Source organism: Pempheris klunzingeri, chromosome 14 (assembly GCF_042242105.1).
Source record: "Pempheris klunzingeri isolate RE-2024b chromosome 14, fPemKlu1.hap1, whole genome shotgun sequence".
Lineage (NCBI taxonomy): Eukaryota > Metazoa > Chordata > Actinopteri > Acropomatiformes > Pempheridae > Pempheris > Pempheris klunzingeri.
In genome coordinates, this window is record NC_092025.1 from 5,467,470 (window position 1) to 5,492,298 (window position 24,829).

Below are 24,829 nucleotides of genomic sequence, written 5' to 3' on the forward strand. Positions count from 1 at the left end.
CCATTTTTATTTCTCTCCCGCTTTCCAACTGGACATAACACTGTACTGTACTTTCCCAGTTGCACACTGCCATCTACTGTTGTTCCTCCATCTCCACACTGAACACTAATGTGTTCTCTGTTAAATATGTATGATATAAATATGTATGAGTTTACTGCTTTACCAGTTATTTCTTTTAAAAAGTAATGTATAGCACTATTTTGGAATAAGAAGTGATACACACAGACAGTAATGACACATCAACTTTGAAAAGCTACTGTGCAAAAACTTACAATAACAAAATGTTTTTTTGGTTTGTTTCCATCAGGCTCTAAAATGTTTAACTTTCATTAAGCAGTAGTGTCCATCGACACCACACTCACACACTACGTCATAAAGTGTAGTACTCATTAATAATGCATTTGCTTTTTGTGATTTTGACATTTCTCTTGTGTAAACATACTACACGCAGTTCATTCAGTATTTGTGGTATTTGTGGTGAAGGAGACAGAGGTGAACTTTACTCTTCTTCAGGGACCTTAGTTTATTTGGTTTCATTTTGAAAACAAAAAGGAAAATGAGAACCAAACCCAGACTGAAGATGTCCAAATACAAAATTACTACCAAAAGGTCACATTCATATGTTCCTCTTTTAAACTGAATAAAGTGTTACTATAGTCTTGCTACATCTGATGAAACCCCTACATTTAACTTCTGAACAACACTGAAAAAAAAAGGATAGTTGGGCAGATAAATATGAACGAAAACTAAAATCAATGACAATAATCACATAGGTCACACTGAATGATCAAACTGCTTTTTTCAAGAAATTGGATAACACAACACTGCTAGCTATTGTTGCTGCCTCCGTTCTCTACAACCCTGCACGTCTCCTCTGTTGAGGCTTTGAAGACATTGGCTCTGTAGTACTGCAGCTCTTTGATGCTCTCCCAGATGTCATCCAAGGCTCTGGAGGAGAAAATCACACTTTTAACTGTATTCCTTGCTGCATTATGCACATTAGTTACAGCAAAGCAAACGTTATGGGTACTTCGGATTCATTTCAACTTTGATCTCATTTGTGCAGGTTTGTGCTATAATATTCTGGGTTATGTTAACAGATAACGATGTAGTTTGACCAATAAATTACAACTGTTGGTTTGTTTCCAGCTCTGACTCTGACTGCTCATGTTTTGGTGAGTACAGTGTAATTTATAACTGACAGCAACAAAGGCTAAAGCTACTAAAATAAGAAGGCAGCTGAAAGCACTAACAAAACTCAAGTCCATCATGTACAACCCCTCTCACCCCCTGCACGGGACTGTGGGGGCCCTCAGCAGCTCCTTCAGCAGCAGGCTGAGGCACCCACCCTGCAAGAAGGAACGCTACCGCAGGTCATTTCTCCCATCAGCCATCAGACTCTTTAACAGCAGCATCACTGGCTGATGTTAACACACTGTTTTTCCATTCATATCATTCCACTCCTTGATATTCCTGTCCATACTTGTACACTTCACATTTTATTTTATGATACATAGTATAAATATTCCGTAATGTAAATATTCCATAGTGTAAATATTTATTTATCATCACAACACATTTATTTTGCTATTGCTTTATTTTCCAATGTTGCTTTTATTCACTCTTTCTTGTCTATTGTTGCTGCTGTAACATGCAAATTTCCCCCAATGGGGGATCAATAAAAGAAGTCTAAGTCTAAGTCTAAGTCTAAATAACCCATCCTATAAAGTCTGTGTAAACCAATAACAAATGTGTTTTGTCACACCACAGAAAAATGTTATTAACCACACAGCCAAATTTGAATGATTAAAAAAAAAAAAAAAACTGAGTTGGGTGAAAATTGGGTTTCAAAATGCTCAAAAAGTCAGCAGTATTGTCTCTGCTGAAAGGCTGGGTACGAGTCAGCTGAAGGTGCTGAAACCAGGAGATATCCACCACGATCTCTGTGAGTGCTCTGGCTGCAGGCTGGTTAGCAGGCCTCCTAGCACCTGCACTAGCGTAGTCTCATTGCCAGCTGCTGCAGTCACCCTTCTGATTGTGAGCAGGTTTTCAACCCATTGTTAGTCCCCTGGGTCAGCAAGCTGCCTCCCTGCCCACCAACAGGTTTAAATAACACACACTCGTAACAGGGACTCCATCACGGGTAATGGTTTAACACCAGCATGAACAAAGTCTCACTGGCGGTTGCTGCGAGTTTGCTTCTGTCTACATCCTGTAATGAAGTCCCCGGTCAATAGAGTGCGTTTAACCGTGACGGCAGGGGTGGGAGAGGGTGGTGGGCCAATGGGACTAGCGAGAGTTGAAGTCACATTTGAGAGGAGTTACTGGAGCAGATGCAGACAGGACTACACTAGTGCTAGCGGGCATGGCATAGTGCTAACAGAGACACTGCTTTAACCCACAGACGTGCCTCTCTAAGAGAGGCCTATCTGCAACAACAGAGCGGTCAACAGCTATCGGAACACTGATTACCTAAGTAAGGTTGTCTGCTGCGAGGAGACATGTTGGTGTTTGTTCTCATTTTTTACCTGTGGGTTGCTTTCTTGTGAGGCACCATCTTGTACTCCTTTGGAAACCACCGTCTGAAAGTGTTTGTAGAATGAAAATAAACATCAATGTCCTTTTGCATCCAACCTATATACATATACAGCCACCTTTAGGAGAACGTCTTAGCATCTGATCTCTTCTGATGCACTGTAGTATGGAAGCTCTCCAATCACTGAGTTACAATGCCTACTATGCAATGCTATATTAAAATGGCCTTTATAGTGAGAGTTTATAGAGTGTTTCCATATCATGGCTCTACCTCCAGATTACGTAGGACAGGTGAGATACCAATGTGGAAAATATTCAAATGACATACTGATACAATCACATCTGAACAAAACTCAGAACGAGGCCTCATTTAATGAATGTAGCCGAGAAAGTTTTCACACACAGAAAGAGCACACACACTCTGAGATGCTCGACAGTCACACAAACACTGGCCTGCAAAGCTCCTTGATGGTGCTGACATCGACGATTCTGTAGTGAAGGTGGTACATAAATTGTGGCATGTACTTGTCAAGGAACCTCTTGTCCGCATGCACAGAGTTACCTGCGGAAAGAGGTTTCGTAGGACATGACAAATGACAAATCAGCTGAGTAACATCACAGTTGCCCTGCTGGTGTTAAAAAGTAACTCACCAGCGAGTGGACACTGTCCAGGTGGGGTGTGCTGTCTGACGAAGGACAGGAACTCGTACTCTGCTTGCTCCAGGGTGATTTTACTATCCCGTACAGCCTGGGTCAGTCCTGACTGAGACACAATTACACTGGTTAAAACACTTGAAACACTTTAAATACACATTAAGTATATTTCCCATAACGGCAAATCTTATCTGTCTGATGTGTAGGAAGGACAGAATGTCATATAGCATTAGTTCCTGAACGGGATTCACAAGATTTTATGGACACTATACATTTACTGCTAAAGTTTTCCTCTGTTCCACCTGTATCCACCATCACTTTCTCTACCACCCGCTCTCTCTTCCCCTCAGAAATGATAAGCTCAGCTGGCTTATGAGTCAGATGAATCGGGCGATTTGAAGCAGGTCTCGATTCCCATCCCCAATCATGTCGTCTACATTTCCAATGGTGTGTCAGCAATATGATGCCTCTCCCAGGAGTGAGCACATGGACTGAAATCACATCATCTTTTCGCCACAGTCTTTAAAATAGAGAAGCTGTCGCAACTTCTCTCATCTCTGCAGCTCAATTTTCTGAGGAGACACACACATTAACACACACATGCACGCTCCTCGCTAGGGTCATGTGTCTCTCGATATAACCCAACATAATACACAACTACTATAAAAATCTGGCAGGGTCTCTATAACGTATAAAATGTAGCTTGGAATGACCGTGAAAACTGTGCTTTTTAATCAAAAAACCCAATTAGCTTAATAGATGGCAGATGGCAGCAAAGATAACAGAAACAGGTATGGAATGAATCTGCAGATGCTCCATTCAAAACAAGACCAAACAAAATGTGGCCTGAACAGGTGAGGTGAGGCTCGTTTTCAGCCGTGCCAAATGCAAGAGGTAGGTCAGCAAAAATGCTCAGAAAATATTGAGTTGATAGATCTGGCATTTTTCGAGATTAGTTGCGGACAGGCAGGCAGGCAGGCAGGCAGGCAGGCAGGCAGCCTGATACTGATACGTGCACATTCACACACTGAAGCTGCTTCAGGAGCAAGTTGGGGTTCAGTGTCTTGCCCAAGGATACTTCGACATGCTGACTCATAGGAGCCGGGGATCGAACCAGCCCTGCAATAGACTGGCACTGCATGGTGATATAGCTGCAGGCAGGCAGGCAGACAGGCAAGTCCTTTGGACTGTAAATTGCTTCAGAAAATGACTGTTGCTCTGCTCTCAGCTGTCAAAGCTCGTTTCCCATCAGTTATTGTAATCAGAATACTTGTTTGACATCATATGCTTACTGGGGTGTGGCCAAAAGAACAAAATGGTCAACTGGTTGATTTGCAACGCACAGAGCTGTGCAAAAATAATTGTATGCCCTATATTGGGCCCTCACCACAAAGACAGCTTACCTTCCCATGATGCTCTTTACACCACTCAGACATCCCTTCCAGCAGATCATCTGGCTGGTTAATTATCAAGTTGGGCCCCTGCCGATCGAGATCATATGAGTTTAATTCACAAGGCAGGTAGAAGACAAGAGACAAGCCAGTGGTATTCATGGTTACATTACCTCAGCCAAAACGTTCAAGTCAGAGTCCGTGATAATGCATGCCATTTCAATGATCTGGTCCTTCTCAATGTCCAGACCGGTCATCTTAAAAAACACACACATAGATCGAACTTTGAGAATTAAATCACTAACATGTGTCCATCCCTGAAAGGCAGCATCACATCCCATATTACTCTTTTAATAGGATGGATGGGTTCAGAGCATCAGCAGCAGGCACAGTCACTTCAAACATTGCTGAAAAGTAGATAGTATTTAGTAGTAGTACGCCTGCATCCATCATGTTTGCATGCAGGCAGCACATGTCCAAAACCCACTGAGGCATGCTGAGCCATTAATTTGAGTTTGGGAATGCAGTTTCTAACCAAACACATCTTGAGCCTACTGCCACACATTTCTGTTTCACATGATAGTAGTTCCACTCATCCGGTCATTAAGCTCTGCTTGGTTAGTCACATCATTTATCAGTAACATCCCATAAACTGGAATCTTCATCTACACATGTGAGTGTGTTTACAAGCAGATGTAACACTGAGTGCTTCAGAGAAGGCAAAACATGTTGCAGCTGCTCTCACTGAGCTCAGCCTGCCCTGTCCATCTGTGCTAAAGCTTGCTAACATGAAGTAGCTCAGTGAACTGTCAGCTGTTCTCACTGATGTGTAAGGCCACAATTAAACCATTAAAACACAAACATGACGTCCATGATGCCTTCACTGCACCTGTAACAGTTAATGACGGCTTGGAACTTTCACCAACTTTTCCGTTACATATCGAGGTTTCCCCTCCGTTTTGGCAAAAGTAGCTACATCGTTATGCCAAGTTACAGCCCCCCACAAGTACTTACATATGATTTAGCGTTAGTTACACATGTGGCACGTATTCCATGTGAACTAACATGGAGCTTAGCTCATTTGGCGGCCTAACATGGCCATAATTTCGTCTAACGCTACCTCTAGTTTGCCCGAGTAGCATTAGCTAATGTTAGCAAACTTCACACGGTAGCGTTTAGTTAGCTGAGCTCCACGCTGGTTGTAGCCCTGTGACTTGCCTCCAGGTCCACCCACACCATTCTCTGGGACATCCCGGTGGACGACATGCTGCTTTTTCTGGACACCTGAACGTCAAAAATGGAACCGAATCTGGAAGTAGTGCCGGGGCCTGTTCCCGGTGCGGTCCCCGGTATTATACGACTAAAGGGAGTGTTTTTCCGCCAAACACCAGAGCAGCGTGAATGATGTGCTGCCTTGCTGGACCGGAGGACGGGCTGTCTGCTCCCGCAAAGAAACTCCACGGTAACGCGAGCCCATGCCGGAGTCCGCAAACACACCGGCATTCTGGGCCGACTTCTGGTCTGAACTGTCGTAAAAACAACTTCATGCCATCTCGTCATACTCATCAACACTACAGCCTTGACTGAGGAAAACACAGTAGTCCACAGTGGGTCGCGCTTCAGCCGTTACTTTTTGATCAACTTTTATTATTAAGTTGGGGAAGAAGATGAAACACTGTGTGTGTGTGGAGGTGAAGCATTCAGGGCCTCAGATATTCTAAGAAATAAGAGAAAAATTCCCTCATATGTCAGCCACACAGTGCAGATGAGCTTCCCAACACCTTCAGAAAACAGTCTGTTATTCTACTTTGTTCAATCATTCTGTTAGCCCATACATTTTAATGGACTGTATCTTTGGCAGTAATGTACCATTGACATTCATGCCATTAAAGAATTATTAATTTCTGAGAATCTCAACTTGAATTTTACCGTGCCATGTATGTAATGAGTATATTGTTCCCTGACCACATCTTCAGGTAAGATGCCATAGTGTGTACTGGACAATACAGCCGCACATCATTTTAACTACGATAAAACAATTACTTTGTGAGCATTTAACAACTACAGCGTCCATGATGCCTTGACAGCATGCTAATGGCTCCAATGTTTTTAAAAGCTAACAACAAAAACTGATAAAGCACTGATCAGTTCAATAGTCCAGTTTAGCTGGAATCATCTTGTACTAAGTCTGTAGGAGCCATTTATGTTTGTTGTTGGTGTGTTACATTATTTTTGTATCTTTATTTTGAACACTGAGTGACCTTAATCAGAGGCGATGAGCTGCATATGTAGGGGAGACATGAAGAGGAGGGCCCAGGTGTAGGGGAAGCACCCAGGTCTTACCCGACAGACTGCTGACCGACGGGAACAAAGAAACACAGACGACAGAATTGGAAACCCAATATGTTCATCTTTTTCAGTGAACCACAAGCTAAACTGTTATCAGTGTCTGGAAAGTCTGTTTATTTGGTCTGTGTAAGAACACTCACCTCGCTTGTGAGGTAATGGTAAGAAATAGCAACAGTCTGATCAAATATATGTTGTAAAACAGAATCTATTAAATCACTTATTGATAATAGCGGTGATTGGCTAAGTAGATATTTTGTGTTAACAAGCAGAAGAACAGGAGAGCCTAATAAAGTGGCTTCTAAATGGAGCCACCACAGACCATGAAGGGGCAGAGCAGATGAAAGATATCAAATATACACAGTACAATACAGGAGCAAGGCAGGGAGGAGGTTATCTGTAAACCCTACACTGAATGGGATGATATAAGATTTTATCTCGAGTATTTATATCTAGTGTTTTGTAACCACCATTGGGGTTTTTTTTAGACTAGAAGTGCAGTCATTTCCAGAATCCATTTTTTAAATGTATTTTAATTTATTTTATTTTCATTTATTGTGACGTGGAGTTAGCCTGCTGTTCTCTAAGAGCATTAACCCATGAAAAAGAAGCAGAGAAAATAATGAGCAGTTGTGGCTTTTGCTTCTATCTCTTAAATACATCACTCAAACAATTAGTTCAATCAAGAATTTTTATATTAGACTAATCATTTGAGTTATTTATTGAGCAAAAACGCAATGATTATATTTACTCAAACAGTGACTTAAGTTTTTTGCTCTCCTGTTTTATATGATTATGAAGTGGACTGTTGGATAAAACCAGACATCTGAAGAGGCCACCTTTAATTGTGAGAGGAATTTGTCAATATTACCTCTATAATGGAAATTATTGTTACTGCAGTCCTAACCATGACAGCATATCAAAAAAGAAGAGCAAAAACCACTGTCATCAGTAAAGCTTCTGCATGTGACAGACAAACCAGCAGTAGTAACACATCACTGAACTCTGACTTCATCACTGAAGTCAGACAAGCCACAGTGGCAGAGGGTAGACAGGGGGCATCATAGGCGTGTGTTAGTGTGTGTGTGTGTGTGCGCGTGGGTGTGTGTTTAATGAGGGGGGGGGACAGTTAGCCAACACCTCCACAGATAAAGGAAGAGGTGTGAGCAGCAGGCTGGACAGCAACAGAGGGTCGCAATAAGGTCAGGCCCTCAACTGAGAACACAACAATGTAAAGCTGCTGTTTGTACTTAATGCCAAAAGAACACACAACGGAGAAAGTCTCCTCTTCCTCCTCTTATTTAGTTTCATAAGTCGGAAAAAACAACTAAAGTGTGTCTGTCTACCACCATCTGGGAAGAGTGGGGCATGATTATGTGACTGTCTGATGTCGGCAGGTTAAAGCTTGGTGCACTCAGGTCACTGAAAAAAATCACTGTAAAATCTTGGTGGCAATCTTTGTAAGACTGTACTTCATCAATTGTGCAATGAATGCCTAATCAATCATAGTGTTCGAACCCGATTCTATCATTGACAGCCCAAGGATTTCAGCCGGAGAGTTCTGTCGTTCTCAGAAGCAGTTTATTCAGGTCACAGGTAAAGTACGTGCAGCGCTGGGCTCAGAGTGACAGAGGCCTCGTGGATCTCTGTCAGCGAGCCCCGAACTCAGTTAGACGTGTCCTTTTAAAGTGTTGTTTGGACAGAGTACCGTACGTAACTGTGTCTAATTGGCTGTTGGGGTTCGTGGGTCACAGATAGCACAACCCTGAAGTGATGCTATGGTACTCTAACAGTTGTGGATGTTGTTTGCGTAGGTGTGTATCTATAGTCATAACTTTAGAATATGTTTTGCACAACACAAGCACTTTTGGTTCCTACTCAGAACAGAGTGGCTGGTGCATTTCGTCTTTATCTATCTGCGTCTCACAACAAGGCAGAGTCACTTGTTCTGTGCGGTCAGAGTGACCTTCTCAGAACACACATCCACTCTCACAGGCAAGAGAGATTTTTCCCTTCTGTGCCGTCTCAGACTTTTTATGGTGGTACTATTGACATGATAAAATCATGTCAACAGACATTGAAAACATTTTGTTGTAATATTCAATTCTAATGTAACAGTACTAAAGTTCCAATTTAACAATAGCAGAATAATGCACTATAAGTATCATCTGCACTACTCACGTTTTGGAAATGCAGCATGAATACTGTAACGTTCAGCAGGATGGTGGAATAACGAGCCCAGTTGTTAGTAATGTAATTTATTACTAATCTTCGGTTACTGTCGGCCGTAACCACGCCAACATAAACATAACAATAACGGAACAATTGAGCAGCTCTCTCTCTCACCAAGCGCGCCGACCAGAGGACGAGACATGCCACACACCACAATCAAGCACACACTCTCGCCCCGCCCTCCTCCTATTCTCAGCCACTCACATGCCTAGCAAAACACCTTCAGGAACAGTGGGACTTTTCAAAACAGCATTTAACACAACAACAACAACAGGGATGCTACACTGCCCCCCTCTTACTAACTCTCTCGCCCCGAGAGATCACATAAAAAGTCCCTGAGGTGACCTGGGGGTCTTGTCTGTCTCTGGGGCCTCCTCGTAGCGGACACAAGAGGCTGTGTCTGCAGTCCTGCAGTGCCCCGCTGCTGCACACAGGGTGCGTTTAAGGGTGGGGGAGAATGTGGGGAGTGGGAGGGGGACACAGTCAGTGAGTCTGGGGGTGTGGCTGCTCTGTTTCTCCGGGAGTTGATTGGGGGCTGAAGTGGGCACGCATTGCCTCTGTATGGTGCCAACCTGTCCCTGTGGAGAACCACCCGTCTCCCCCTAGGTGGCAACTGGACTCTGTAAACCACCTCCCCCAGCTTCTCCAACACTTCACAGGGCCCCACCCAGTGGCAATCTAACTTAGGGCACCGGCCCTTCTTTCTCCTGGGGCTATACACCCACACTAGGTCCCCAGTCCTGAAGTCTCTCCCTTTTGCCCTCATGTCATAGTTCCTTTTCTGCCTTATCCCAGCCTTTGCTAGCTGGTCACGGGCAAAAGCATGAGCAGACTCCATCCTGTCCTGGAGCCTCCTGGCGTATTCTGGTCCTGGTGGAACAGCTGGTGTGTCTGGAGGGTTCCCGAACGCCATTTCTGCTGGTGTCCGCAGCTCTCGGCCCAACATAAGAAGGGCAGGTGTGCATGCGGTGGAATCCTGCACAGCTGACCTGTAGGCTAGCAAGACGAGGGGGAGGTGCATATCCCAGTCACGCTGATGTTCTGCAGTGAGGATGGCAAGTTGTTGTGCCAGGGTTCTGTTGAACCGCTCAACAAGTCCGTCACTCTGCGGGTGTAGGGGTGTGGTCCGGGTCTTGTGCATGCCCAGGCGTGCACACATGGCAGAGAACACAGCAGATTCAAAGTTCCTCCCCTGGTCACTGTGGATCGTCTCAGCTGCCCCAAACCTGGCGAACATTCCCTGAACCAGCGTGTCAGCCACAGTCTCCGCCTCCTGGTCTGGTATGGCATACGCCTCAGGCCATTTTGTAAAATAATCCATGGCGACCAGGACATAACGGTTCCCCTTGTCTGTGCGGGGAAATGGACCCATTATGTCCACTGCCACTCTCTCCATTGGAGCCCCCACCGCCAGCTGCTGGAGCTGGGCACGGGACCTGTCTGGGGGACCTTTGTGCGCTGTGCAGAGGTCACAGCGGCGGCAAAAGTCCTCAACATCCCTCCTGAGCTGGCCCCAGTAAAAACTCTGCCGGAGCCGACGAAGGGTTTTGGAAACTCCAAAATGTCCCGCCCCAGTGGTTCCGTGACAGGCCTTTAGAACCGCCCCTCTTAGGGCCCTGGGGACCACCACCTGCCACCTCTCCTCTCCTGTAGCTGGCTCTTTCCAGGCTCTCTGAAGCACTCCATCCTTAACTCGGAGAGCTCCAAACTTTTCAACCAGCCCCTTTGTGGCAGGCGAGCACCCAGCGACCTCGTCCCACTGAGGCTTCTGTCTAGACTCCACCCACCGTAGCACTGGTTGGAGGTCAGCATCCTGTTCCTGTTGCGCTCTCCATTCTATCGGGTCGACAACCTGTGCTGCTCTGCAGGCTGGCCTGTCTCTGAGGTGCCTGGTGTCTCGCTCCTCCTCTGCGCGGAGCTCCTCCTCCCGGACCTCCCTCCTCTCGCAGTATCGACAGCCGTCAGTGGCACAGGGGCGCCGGGACATGGCGTCAGCGTTGGTGTGGCGAGCTCCAGCCCTGTACTCCACTGTGAAGGAATACGGTGCTAGTTCCTCCAGCCAGCGTGCAATCTGCCCCTCCGGCTCCTTGAAGGACATTAACCACTGGAGAGCTGCGTGGTCAGTTCGGACAGTGAAGGGCAGGCCGCACAGGTAATATCGGAAATGGCCGATTGCTCTCACAATGGCCAGGAGCTCTCTGCGTGTCACACAGTAGCGACGTTCAGCTTTGTTGAAGGTTCTGCTGAAGTACGCCACCACTTTCTCCCCTTCTGGCCCCACCTGGCTCAACACTGCTCCCATCCCAATGTCACTGGCGTCTGTGTCCAGGGTGAATAGCAGATGGGGGTCCGGGGGGATGAGAATGGGAGACTCCATCAGGGCTTTCTTCAGATGGTTGAAAGCCTGTTCACAGTCTGGGGTCCAGGCAAAGTCACTGTCTTTCTGCTGCAGGCGGAACAGGGGTGCAGCAATGCAAGAAAAGCCGCGCACAAACCGCCTGTAGTAGGATGCCAGTCCAATAAAGCTCTTCAGCTCCCTCACGTTGGCGGGGGTTGGCCAGTCCTTCACAGCCTGCACTTTCTCTTCCAGTGTGCTGATACCCTCACCTCCAACCTTATGCCCCAGGAATTCCAGTTCCTTTCTCATGAAGCAGCACTTGTCTGGGTGGAGCTTCAGACCTGCCGCCGCTATCTTCTGCAGAGTCCGCCGCAGGGACGCCAAAGCTGCCTCGAAGGAGCTTCCATGGACCAGGATGTCATCCAGGTAAACTAGACATTCCTGTCGGGGAATGTCAGCCAGCACCTTCTCCATCAGCCGTTCGAATGTGGCCGGGGCGTTGCACAGGCCAAAGCAGAGGACACGAAATTGCCACAACCCCCTGCCAGTGCAGAAAGCAGTTTTTGGCCTAGTTTCAGGGGAGAGGGGCACCTGCCAGTATCCGCTGCGCAGGTCTAATGAGGAGAACCAGGATGAGCCAGAAACTAAGTCCAGAGACTCGTCGATGCGGGGCAGCGGGTACGAGTCTTTCTTGGTCACGCTGTTCAGTGGTCTATAGTCGACACAAAATCTCATTTTTGGGCTCCTCTTCTTGTTTACCATCACAACCCCCGAGGCCCAGGGGCTGTCAGAGGGTTCGATGATGCCAGCCTTCAGCATCTCATCTATTGCACTGTCAGCAGCAGCCTGATGTGCTAAGGGAAGACGGCGGGGACGTGTCTTAATGGGCCGTGCATCACCAGTGTCTATGTCATGCTGCACCAGGTGAGTCAGGCCCACTTCCTCCTCAGTCAGTGCAAAAATGTTCTTAAACTCCAATAACACCTGCCACAGCTCCTCCTGCTGTGCGGGGTCCAAGTTGTGGCAGCTGCGTTTCCATACCTCCTTCACCACTGTCAGCCTGTCCACGTTTCCCACCGTGGACTGCAGGTCCAGGGCAGGAGGGCCCACAACGGCTGGAGAATGAGGGGTGAGGGGTTGGGGTGTAGGGGGGGCTGCTTGGGGTGGGGGGTGTGACCCATGATGTTCCTCTGTTGCTCTCATGGTTGGCAGGTGCGGTCCTGAGGCCTGTGCGGGGTGCACCATTTCAACTGTGGGGCCCCCAGGAAAGGCCAGTGTGTTCTTCCCCAGGTCTAACACACACTGTGTGGCACGCAGGAAGTCCAGACCCAATATGCAGGGGTCCTGCACTGCTGCAACCCACACCTTAAAGTCCACGGACAGTCCCCCCAGCTGGATGGTTATTACCCCTCTCCCGAGCATGGGGGCTAACTGACCAGTCACTGTCCGCAGCTTGACCACAGTAGGTTCCAACTTTGCCCCTGCTGGAACCACGTCAGGTCTCATCAGTGTTGCAGTGGAGCCAGTGTCAACAAGGGCTGTGCATGAAGCCCCCGCCAGGGTGATGGGGACATGGCAAAAGCTTCCTGCATGGGTCCACCCCACCACCCTTGTGGACTCAATGCCGTCATCAGCTTCTGGGGAAAGTGGAGCTCTTTTCCCCCAGCTGTTCAGTCGGGCTCCGTCCACTGGAAACACGACAGGCTGGGATACAGGAGAGGGGGCCTGCGTCATCCCATCTACGCAGGCCCTGAGGCGTTTCCCTGAACACCAGCCTGCTTTGGGCACCGCACGCTGATGTGACCAGGCTGGCAACATGTCCAGCACACAGGGGGGTCTCGGCGAGGACGGGTGCTGCGGCGTGTCGATTGTAGTGACACAGCCCGAATCAGTTCAGTCAATTCAGCAGCCCAGGCCGGCTTCTCTTGGCCCAGGCCGACCAGCTCCACACTCCTCCCAACCGGCCTGCTCCCACTGTGGTCATTCTCCGCAGTAGCTCCTACTGCCTCTCTCTCCACAGCCAGCTCTAGTGCTTCCTGCAGACTGCGGGGGTGTGCGAGCTGTGTCTGTATGCGCAGCTCTCTCGGGGTGATGGCTCGCACAAACTGGTCTCTGGCCAGCTCATTCTGCACATCAATGGGCATGTGGGCATATGCTCTCCTTGACAGGGTCTCAATGTCATTAGCCAACACACGGAGCGGCTCCCCAGGCCCTCTCTGTCTGTTGGACAGCTCCGCTCGCAGGACACCGGGCTGGCTACACTGTCCAAACCGCCGCTGCAGGGCTCCAACCAAAGCCCCGTAGTTCCCCCTATCGGCTGGGCTGAGCAGCAGCAAACATGCCAAGGCCTCCTCCGTAAGGCACAGAGCCAACTGGAGCGCTTTAGTGTCCTCCGACCAGGCAGCGGCCCTTGCCAATAGTTCAAATTGGGCATGGAAGGCCTCCCAGTCCGCCTTACCGGAGTATTTCGGCGTCTTCCCATACAGTTGGTGACTCTGGGCGCCGCCATCTTTAATCAGACATGGCCCCGCGTCTTTGGCGGGTTTTTCCGCACTCAGCGAGCCGAAGCCGGCGTCAGCTGCTAGCCTCCTGGCCGTCTGCCTGAGGCGGGCTCTATGCTCCGCAGCACGGTCCAAGCCACTGTCATGTCCCGGTGTGACATCGTACTCATTGTCCACCGCCTCAACCTTGACTTTAGGACGAGTACCGGTCATTTCCCGCTGCGCCGCCATCGCCACCGTAGGTCGAGCAGAGTTAGCTGGTTCGGGTCGCTGCTAGCCGAGATCAGAAGTCCAGTGTTTCACTTCTGACACCAATGTAACGTTCAGCAGGATGGTGGAATAACGAGCCCAGTTGTTAGTAATGTAATTTATTACTAATCTTCGGTTACTGTCGGCCGTAACCACGCCAACATAAACATAACAATAACGGAACAATTGAGCAGCTCTCTCTCTCACCAAGCGCGCCGACCAGAGGACGAGACATGCCACACACCACAATCAAGCACACACTCTCGCCCCGCCCTCCTCCTATTCTCAGCCACTCACATGCCTAGCAAAACACCTTCAGGAACAGTGGGACTTTTCAAAACAGCATTTAACACAACAACAACAACAGGGATGCTACAATACATTTTGACGATTTTTTTAAATGTTAAAAAATTGTATTTGCCATATTTACAGAGACGCTGTTCAGAGACTCTGTACTTGACGATGTATATTATTTCAATTCATGTTACCATTTGATCTTGTTTCGCCATGCATTAGAGCATTACTTACATTTCTTTGTGCAACTCTTTTATAGAATAGAACTGTTCCTTTATTAATCCTTCACAGGAAATTGTTTTGTTACGGCAGCAATACAGACCCACAAGACAACAAACAGCCACCACAAGACAACCAACTCTTAAGGCACAAAAACAATAGTAAAAAAGGAAAAAGTATATGAAAAATATAAAATATGTACAATCTAAAATAGAATATTATAAATAATAATATAATATAAATTATATTATTACAATTTCATACTTTGACATACACTATCTTACCGCTTCTGTTGTTAGATAATTGCATGGGAGAAACTGGATAGACATGTCCAGTACATGTACGTACAAATCTTTAACATTAACTCTTAAAAGTGATGAAGCGACTGTACTGAATCACTACAGTCACTGAACGCATCAACAGTGGGGCTCCCTCTACTGGTGATAGGGGGAACTGTTGTCAACTCTGCAGTTATTCAGTGTGTTAGTGATAGAAACAATCATGATCTGATAGGTCAGGGGTAAATAACAGGCTGCTAACCTGTTAACCGTCACTTGTTTGATGTCCCAGTGCTCGTTGGCTGAACTGAACATATGTCATTTTCTGCCTTTCTGTCCTTCTGTACAGCCACATCCCACTTCATCAAACCCATGAACTGCCTTTCTCTTCCTATACATCAGATGCCTCCCTTTCTTTCATTCCTGATGCTGCCACACCCATCTGCCCTGTAATCATCTCATCCCCCTCAAATGAGGTTCCTTCCTCATCTGCCACTCTCTACATTAACTGGCTCAGATCTACTGTTCCTCTGCTAGACTGTCAAACAACTGTATGAGGCACGGCCTCATGACTTCATAGTGTGAGAACTATGTAGTGTGGGAATGTGTGGGGGGAGTGGGAAGTGTCTGTCTGACCACCACAGCATGGTATTACAAGCCAGAGAATTCTAGTGGAAAGGAAACCACCACTTGTGTAATTAACACCAGATGATTAGGTTTTATAAACTTGGGTAAATACATACAAAACAACAGCATTTAGAAATCTGAGGCTAGCAATTAAGGTAAAGGACTGTGTGTGAAGCCAAATCATCAGATGGTAAATGGTCTGTATTTGTATAGCACCTTTCTAGTCATTTTGACTCCTCAAAGCGTTTTTCCATTACATCCTCATTCACCCATTCACTCATTATCCATACAGGAGTTGGAGGAGACTATTCTTTCACATACTGAAGCTATGCTTCAGGCACTATACAAATACAGACCATTTACCATTTAAAAGAAATGAATATATAACAAAAATAACAACTTAACAAACCCCCCTATTGTCTCAAGGTCATAGTAACTACCAGTCATAAGAAAATGAGAACAGCACCTGTGCTGTCTGATTACACTCAAGCTAAAACACAACTGTCCTACTGTGTTACAGTGTCCTATGACTAATGGTGCTAATTGAGTGTGATGTGTGTGTAAAAAGAAAATAAAAATCCCATCCATTCCTAGAGCTGCTGGCGGAGTGCCTCAACAAGTTAACAACTCATAAACAAGCTTACATACAACAGCGAGCGTCAAATGTCTACACTGTTGGTGAGCTGCTGAGGTTACACAGCATCTGTCCCCCTTTTTCTCCTGAGAAACCGTAGAACATACATTTGTATGTGGTGGACAGGTTAATAACAGAGAGATTACTGGACGTCCTGACAGGGACTCCACCAGCAGAGAGGTCCAGTCTCTGCTGATGAGAGCCCTGACTGACAGGCAAGTACAGGAAGTGTACTTTAAGTATTAAAAGTAAAAATACTTGCAGGAAAATGCAGGAAAACAACTGTGATTATCAAAATAGTTGGTAATTAATCAACTAACTGATTAATCAGCTAATCACTTCACCTACACTTGTATATATTTCTGGGTAGTTTAATTTATAACAAACCAAATCCATCCATCCATCCATCCATTTTCTATACCGCTTATCCGTCAGGGTCGCGGGGGGAGCTGGAGCCTATCCCAGCTGACTTCAGGTGAGAGGCGGGGTACACCCTGGACTGGTCGCCAGCCAATCGCAGGGCCACATACAGAGACAGAGACAGACAGACAACCTTTCACTCTCACACTCACACCTACGGGCAATTTAGAGTTACCAATTAACCTAATGTGCATGTCTTTGGATTGTGGGAGGAAGCCGGAGTACCCAGAGAGAACAAACCAAATCATATTTTATAAACTCTTGATATTTTTTTGTAGTAACTGACTAAACCTGTAGCTGCATAACTAAAACTGTCAGGTGTGGTGAAGTAAAAAGTAGAATATTTCCCTCTGTGACAAAGTGAAGTAGAAGTAGAAAGTGGCATGAAAAGAAAAGACACATGAAGTACAAGCACCATCAATGTGTATGTTAGGACAGGCCTTGAGTAAATGTATTTAGTTTACATCTGTGGGGAATTTTATTATTACTTTTGATCACTACTTTTAAAAGGCCAATTATACAATACTGAGCCTCAAATTTGTACTAACTGCGCTAAATATATATGTAACTGAGTAAGTACTAACAACATCATATATAACCAATTACAGAACACTGGATTTGAATTAACACTATTAATGTATTGATTAACGTTATCACAAACTGTATGACCTTTATTTGAACTAACTACATGACCTGTGAGTGAACTAATAACACTATATAACCAATCATTAGAATCATTTGTGTTGCTAACACTGGAAGCTCAGTTCTTACTGACAATGTATGCTCTATGTTAATCAGCAGGGAGAGACTTATTAATGCAATGCACCGCCACAGGGAAGAGCCATACCCCATAGTTACTAAAGAGGGGAACAAGCACTGGCCCCAGGTTCTGAAGGGCCAGACACATGATGATTAAGTGGGATGTATATGGCAAGAAAGTACACGCTTACATGCACTACTACACATCTCATAAACTACTTCACACCCAGTACTGGGAGCTCCAAGGACGAGGCTGGTGGGAGGCCGTTACTGGAACAGCAGGATGAGATAACTACACGGGAGGGATGTTCTCAGAAAGACTCCACACACACGATAGGGAAAGGTCACCAAGGAGGATACTTTGTTACAGGTACGGCTGCTGGATGAAGGTCGTGATGCCAAGAGGCTGGGACCAGCCTGTGCACCAACGAAGGGAGGGCCAAGCATAAATCCATGGCTACTCCCCACCTAGTCAACCAATCAAAAATAATTGTATTCTTGGTGAAATGTATATACTGTTACTGCACATGTGCTCGGGGCTCACTCTTTGATCTGTTGGCTACAGACTAACAGCTTGCTGACTGTGGTTTTCAGAGCTCAGACTGAGTCCTTGGCCAAGATCAATACTTATTCACACAGAAAATAAAACACCTCAAATGAGAGAAGTTGCCTGTCCTTCATCGAAAAAACGAACACGCTGACACATCTCACTGTTCAACTTTTCTTTGGATGGTTTGTTTTGTTTTGAACACACCAATAAATCCAGTTATTTCTTCCATTAGCTTCTGGCCTTAACTGTTCATACAAAATATGAACAGGCGCCCGGTCTTGCTGTCTTGATATTAGATTTGTGGACTTCTGGACACACACCTTTCCATGCATTGTAGCTACTAAGCCACCTTTTCCAAAATTCATGTTCAGGAAGTCCAGTATCCAGTCACAGAGGGTGGTGCTGAGCCCCTGTTCTCTGAGCTCGACACACGCCTGCCGAGCTAGCAGGTCTATGGCAGTGTGTTTATTTGGGGAGTGCCAGTATGTAGGTTTATATGTTAAGCAAAGATAAAGATATCAGGGCGCTGCAAATTTGGCCCCTTGAGGCGATTAACCCATTTTTCACAATGTCCTCCAAAAAGGCACAAAATAATCCTCAATGTTGCAGAAAAGTGACTTTATGACTCTTGAGGATTGCCAAGGTGTGTTCAATCTGATTAAATCAGACGTCAGTGGAAAACACAAAAACCAACATCCTCACTGGCCAAATTTGCAGTGCCGTGTGTGTGTGTGTGTCTGTGTGTGTCTGTGTGTGTCTGTGTGTGTCTGTGTGTGTTGGGGGTTGTGAAGAGTCCCAATGTCTCCATTAGAACAGAGCTGTGAGGGCCCCCTCACTGCTCATCTTACTCGGCCGAATAACAAGTCACCCTCAACTATAGTAAAAGGTTGTGTCTATGCACTGCACGCTCTGAATGATGCACTGACACCAGATCAGCAAAATTTACCATTTTGTGTTGATATTTCTGACTGAGCAGATATGAGGTATGATCACCATTGTCAAAAAACAATCAAGACAGACCCAGGTGACATCAAGATGGTTAAAATTCATTTGTCACGAAAAAGAGCAACAGCAGTCATAACAACATATCAAAGAAAAAGGGATCATTTGCAAGTGCATACTTTCAAAGTGCTGCATCTTCATGTTGAAATGCTTCAGTATTTCTTACATATTATAGTATCACAAAAGTCACAGACTTCTTGAGATTGGTGGACGTTCTACTTTTTTGTATTTATTGTGAATGTGGAGTATACTATTTTGTATAATTATTGTGATATTGATTTGTAGAAACTGGGAATGTTCAAAAGTACTCTCCTCAAGCATCGAGTGTGAGTGGTGATTTGGAGCAGAGACCACAGGGTGAAGGCAAGAGGTTAACTGCGTCATATGTAGTAACTTACATTTAGACAACAAATCTGCTGTTCTTGTTGCCTGAGAGCGACACTGAAAGGATCAACACATGCTGCACCAAATGTTTTCATTTAACTCTCTGTTCAGGGTCATGGCTACCGTCAAGGACGCTGATGTCATGTCTTAAGTATCGTTTCTAAAAGTGGGCCGGACCAGTAAAATCATAGCATGATAACCTATAAATAATGACAGCTCCAAATTTTCCCCGTTGTTTAGTGCAAAAAAGTACAAGTACATTCTGAAAATGTTCACATTTAATGAACTATCTTTTTACAGAACATTACGACCTGAAATTTGTCTTCTCTGTCATTTTTACACTTTGCAAAATCATCCCGTGGGCTGGATTGCACACGCTGGCTGGGCTCAATATATTTAGCTTTAACTGTTCTAAGCCAAATAAAAATGACATTGAAATAAAATAGCTGAGATTCATTATTCCTGCACCAGAATAAAATTGCAGGAAGGTGGCGAAGGGTTTGAAACAGAATTTTATGTTGGAAAAGGTATTTTTTCAAATATAAATTAGATCAGTTCAATGAATAAATTAATAAATAAAAGTGAAAAAATATTATGGAAAACTTCTACGAGCCTGGTTACGGCCCGTCTCTGTCTCCTGTTACATGTTTAACCACAGATAAAGTCTGATTTAGGTTTCGCTCTGGTTTAGAAATACATGAAAAACCTTACAACCTTATTTGAACAAACAGTGTTTGCAGAACAAATTCAGTTCAGTACAACTGAACTGTCTCTGTATTGTATTGTAATTGTGTCAGAAATTCAACAAACTTCAATAAAATCACTTCCCTTGAAAAAACTTCATGTTACAATGAGAATAGTTGCCTTAACTCTCTTCATTTAAGAGTAGGCTAAAGACCTTTTTGATAAAGGGTCAGGCTTTGGAGCAGCCCATAGTTATGCTGCTATGGGCTAAAGACTGCTGGGGAAATTCCCATGATGCACTGGGTTCCTCTCTCCTCTTCTTCCTCTCCATCCTTATGCTTCATGTCCCTTATGTCTGTTACTAACTTGTTATGTTCCCCGGAGCCTTTCTGTGCTTTGCTCATCTCTCAGGTTCCTGTGGATCCTGGTCCTGGTCCTGGTCCTGGTCCTGCTGCTGCGGATCATCTTTTTACTAATATTAGTCATGTTATTATTATTCAAAGAATAATGTCTCTCTCTCTGTCCAACCCCCACCCAACATGGAACCCCCCGGTTCTGTTTGAGCTTTCTTCCCGTTGTAAGACCCGATCCTTGTACACACTTCTAATTAACACCGTTAAAGGGGAGTTTTTCCTGCCACTGTTGCCTAATATAATATCTGATGCTTGCTCATGTGGGGATTCTTGAATCCTTAATTTTGAATTCCTGAATCATTGGGTCTCTCTCTTAATTAAAGACTTTGGTCTAGACCTGCTCTTTATGTAAAGCGTCTTGAGATAACGCTGTTGTGAATTGGTGCTATATAAATAAAGATTGACTGATTGACTGATTGATTGATTGATTGATTTGTGATCGTTTCACTATTAACTCAAATGACGGCCCATATTGCAAGAGAGCAGCTCATTACTGATTAGCAGCATTCCTCATTCTGGTTGAGAGCAGGGGGTAGGAGGCTCTGTCCACTGTCAACAAATGTGAAACAGCGGGGGTATACACACACACACACACACACACACACACACACACACACAGATGAGGAAGGGTAAACAAGAATGCCATTCCTTGTTTTCGCAGGGCTCTGCTGTGGAGAGCAGAGCATATGGACGAGTGAACAAACTTTTGGTGGTGAGTCAAAGAGTGGTCATGTCCTCTGACAGGAGAGGGGACGAGATGGAGACTGCAGACACAGATCTGAGGAAAGTGACATCCAAAACAAAAATCCCATTTTTGTTTTATTTCATTTTATTGTCTTTTTTGTTACAGTCAGCTGCCATGAGATCCCAACAAATAGTACTACAAAATAAATAAAGGTATTACTTTCCCCTCTGTCAAATACAGTATAACTAAATATGCACATGTACTCAGATCTATAGAGACTCTCAGTTCTATGTAACTGCCATATAGAATAGCCTTTATTGTACCATGAAATTAGGGATATTCAGAGTATGACAGTATTTGTGCAGACAGGCATGTTGGTGCAGATAAGGTCCTTTTCATTAGCACATGATTTGACTGACGACATGTGTGTTTGTGCAAGCTGCTATCTCTGTTACACCAGTCTTTCATCATCATCCATCACCAGGCCCATTTGCGCCTTTTGCGCCAGTTTGCTCCTCTGTGCTGCCAGTGGGGTTCCTGCTGCCCCCCCACCCGCCAGCTCTGGTTCTCCCAAATAAGGGGGCCATTAGACCCTATCAGGAGCCCATTAGAGCAGGCGGCCGGTGTCGATTCTCACACCCGCTGGAACGGGCTGCACACGCCCGTCAGAGCAGCGAAGGTGTGAGGAAGAGATTGGAATTCACGACGCGTGTTATTTTCACTTATTTTAAAATCACTTTTGATCAGCTGCATTAAGGGAAGGAACTTTTAAAATCTGCAGGGATCCAGTCCGACCCGCTCACCCTGCGCTGGATTAAAGCCACACTGTTAACCTCCAGTCTTTCTGGCTGTTCTGTGGGTTTGTTTGTCTTCTCGGCGCGGCGCTGCGGGGCGGTGAGAAATCTCAAGCCGCCAGCTGTCTGTGAAAACAGCGAGGAGAAAAGTTAGACACCACCTGTGAGAAGGGCAGCGGGAGGCAACAGTAAACTAATTACTCAGGGAAAATGAGCTCGAGTTCGTAACAACACCATGAGATCATTAGCACAACATTCATTATAGCCAACGTTAAGTCACAGCCCAAACCCCGCAGCCCAGTCTGTCTCAACCCTGCAGACACATCAACCACAGAGCTGCTAAAGCCCCAGTCTGTATTCATACATGTAGGTTTGACCCTTAAATTCAGCTTCAAGTGTTATATTTGTGTAAATGTGTAAATGTTTTTCTGATTCATATTTCTTCACTTGATCCACTCTAAACCATAAAGTCTCTTTTGAACTAATTTTGTGCATCGTGTCATAAAGTCATTTATTTAGAACCCCTGTTTAGTGAGGGAAGGGACACAGTAACCATGCATTTTATTTCTGGATCAATAAAAGTCTGTTTGTTGGCCTCATTATGTTCTGCAGCACAAACCTGACTGATGCTTTCTCACTGTTTCAAATTCCAGACACCAGTCTCTGTCTATCTATAATTCTAGATCTAGTTTTATACATATCTACCGCATGTCTGTACAGTTCTATATTCTCCAGCACTGGTTTAAGCACCAGTGAAGAAGAGTCAAGAGTGGGTTCAACGGTGGGTTCATTTTTGTCGCTTTGCCACATTTGTTACTCAGGGGGGCTGTTTCTTTCCCTGTGAACAACACACACCATATGTTTCTACAAACACACACACGCACGCGCACCCCCCCTCCCCCTCCGGACACCACAGCTTTATAAACGCTGCCATCGCCGCCCCGCTCCACTTCTCCTCCTCCGCCACAGGCAGCGTCCCATCCAGCCCTCGCACTGCAGTGTAAACAGGGACCAGGACCGCAGTCCTCCAACCAGCCAGCTCATCCGTTTTACGAGAATTGAAGTAGAATTTCAGCGAGAAGGATGAGGAATGCGTGCTTGGTCCTCCAGCAGCCTTCTTTCGGCGCAGGATCGTGGTCGTTCCAGCGGTCAGAGAGCAGCTGCCCGGGCTCAAACAGCAGGTAGGCACCGGTCTGACGAGCCTCACTGACGGGGAGGTCTCAGCCCTTTGAGCGGCGGTTTTAACCGCTGGACGTTAGGTCAGAGCGGCTGGTTTCACTGAAGCTTCCCTCACACACATTTCACCGTCATCCTCAGCAGTGAGAGGAAACACTGAGCTACGGTGGTGAAGGACCGGCCAAACCAGTCCAGGTGGTTGCTAGGAGACAGCAGCAGCATTAGCTGCATGAGCTGTAACATGTTTTCATCAACCAGGAGTTCAGAATCACAGGCGCCATACCACAGGAGCTCACGGTTAAACGGGGATCCCCATTTAGACTTCAAGTCCTTTTTTGTTTTACACTGTACACACATGTGCCATTTTGCTATCACAGTTTGTAAATGCTGTGATTGTTGTTGGCCTGTTCTGTACACCAGACCTCTGTTTCCTCTCGGCCCATCCTTGGACAAGGATGCTTCCTCTGTTGCTCTTCCAGATGTTCCTTCCATTCTGCAGTTTTTCATTATCTGAAGAGAGGGTCTGAGGACAGAAGGAGGTGGCAGACGTTCCACAGATTGTAAAGCCCCCTGAGGCAAATTTTGAATTGTGATTTTGGGGTATGTTAGTAAAACTGATTGGCTTTGGTTAGTGTGTGGCAGTTGTCACCCAAAACAACTATTTTTGGTTTTTTTATCCAGGGAGGTCTTTCATTTCAGGGTGCACCTCCTCAGGTGCTAGTAGCGGAGTTCCGAAGCAAATTGAACTTTTACCAACTTAATTTGTTGAATCTAGAATTCTATAAGAGTATAAGACCGAAATGTAGGAATATAGGCCTCAAACTACCTGGATTTGTGTGTTCTTATGGACCTGTCTGTCATTCAAATAGTTTAGTACTTTTGGTGTTTAATGAACTATCGAAAAGTGGGCTGTGAAATGCATAGTTTGTTCTATTCTAATCAGTCCTCCCCCTGTCTTGCAGCCAGACCTCACTGTGGAGACCATGGTTACCCAGCAGGAGGGATGGACCAGAGCGATGCCCAGGGAGCAGGCCGTCCTGTGTGAGTTGCAACACCTCCATTGATCTAAAACCATTGATTCACCCGCAGCTAATGTTTTGGGAACAGTCTTGGAGAGACAAAATGTCTCACAAAAAACAATGTCTCGTGATGCGTTCTGCTTTGTTAAGGCTGCTGAGGTGGTACCTAACACTAGCCACAAGGCAGCTTAGGGTAAGGAGTGTGTCAGCAAGTAGTTTTCCCTCAAAGGGCCTGCCCACACTGACCTGAGCCCTTTTATTAAAAAAAAAAAAACACCACAAAAATGCATGCCTCAGAAATGCATTATTCCACAAGGGGCAGTGTTTTATGGCTACAGTTTAAAGAACAGCCATAGAAAATGAAGAATAAGAGTTCTACCAAAACCTCAAAGCCTTCTAAGGTTCACTGCGACACCAACTGACAGTCGTCCCAAATTTATCATCCCAGATTTAATTTGCAAAGCGGTCTGGGTGAGCGGAACAGCAGGGTCACTGCAGCAGTGGCTGCTCGCGTCAGATCGGTAGAAAACAGCCTCAGCGAGAAACATGGCTGTCATCCTCTTGCCCGAGCCTGCAAACACTGGCAGGAATGAATGAACTTGATGAATGTTTCATGTAATCAGGAAGACCAGAATGTAGTTAGAG

General features: G+C 45.7%; 1 protein-coding gene across 1 annotated transcript; it reads right to left on the minus strand.

Moving 5' to 3' along the window:
• Window positions 1-474: 474 nt before the first annotated feature.
• On the minus strand, window positions 475-6,094 carry smfn (small fragment nuclease). Its single transcript, XM_070844173.1, has 7 exons — window positions 5,799-6,094; window positions 4,754-4,837; window positions 4,593-4,670; window positions 3,187-3,298; window positions 2,997-3,097; window positions 2,529-2,590; window positions 475-948 (listed from the first exon to the last, which is right to left on the minus strand). The coding sequence occupies exons 1-7, from the start codon at window positions 6,081-6,083 to the stop codon at window positions 828-830; spliced, it is 843 nt and encodes a 280-aa protein (XP_070700274.1). The 5' UTR covers window positions 6,084-6,094; the 3' UTR covers window positions 475-827.
• Between the last annotated feature and the right edge of the window lie 18,735 nt (window positions 6,095-24,829).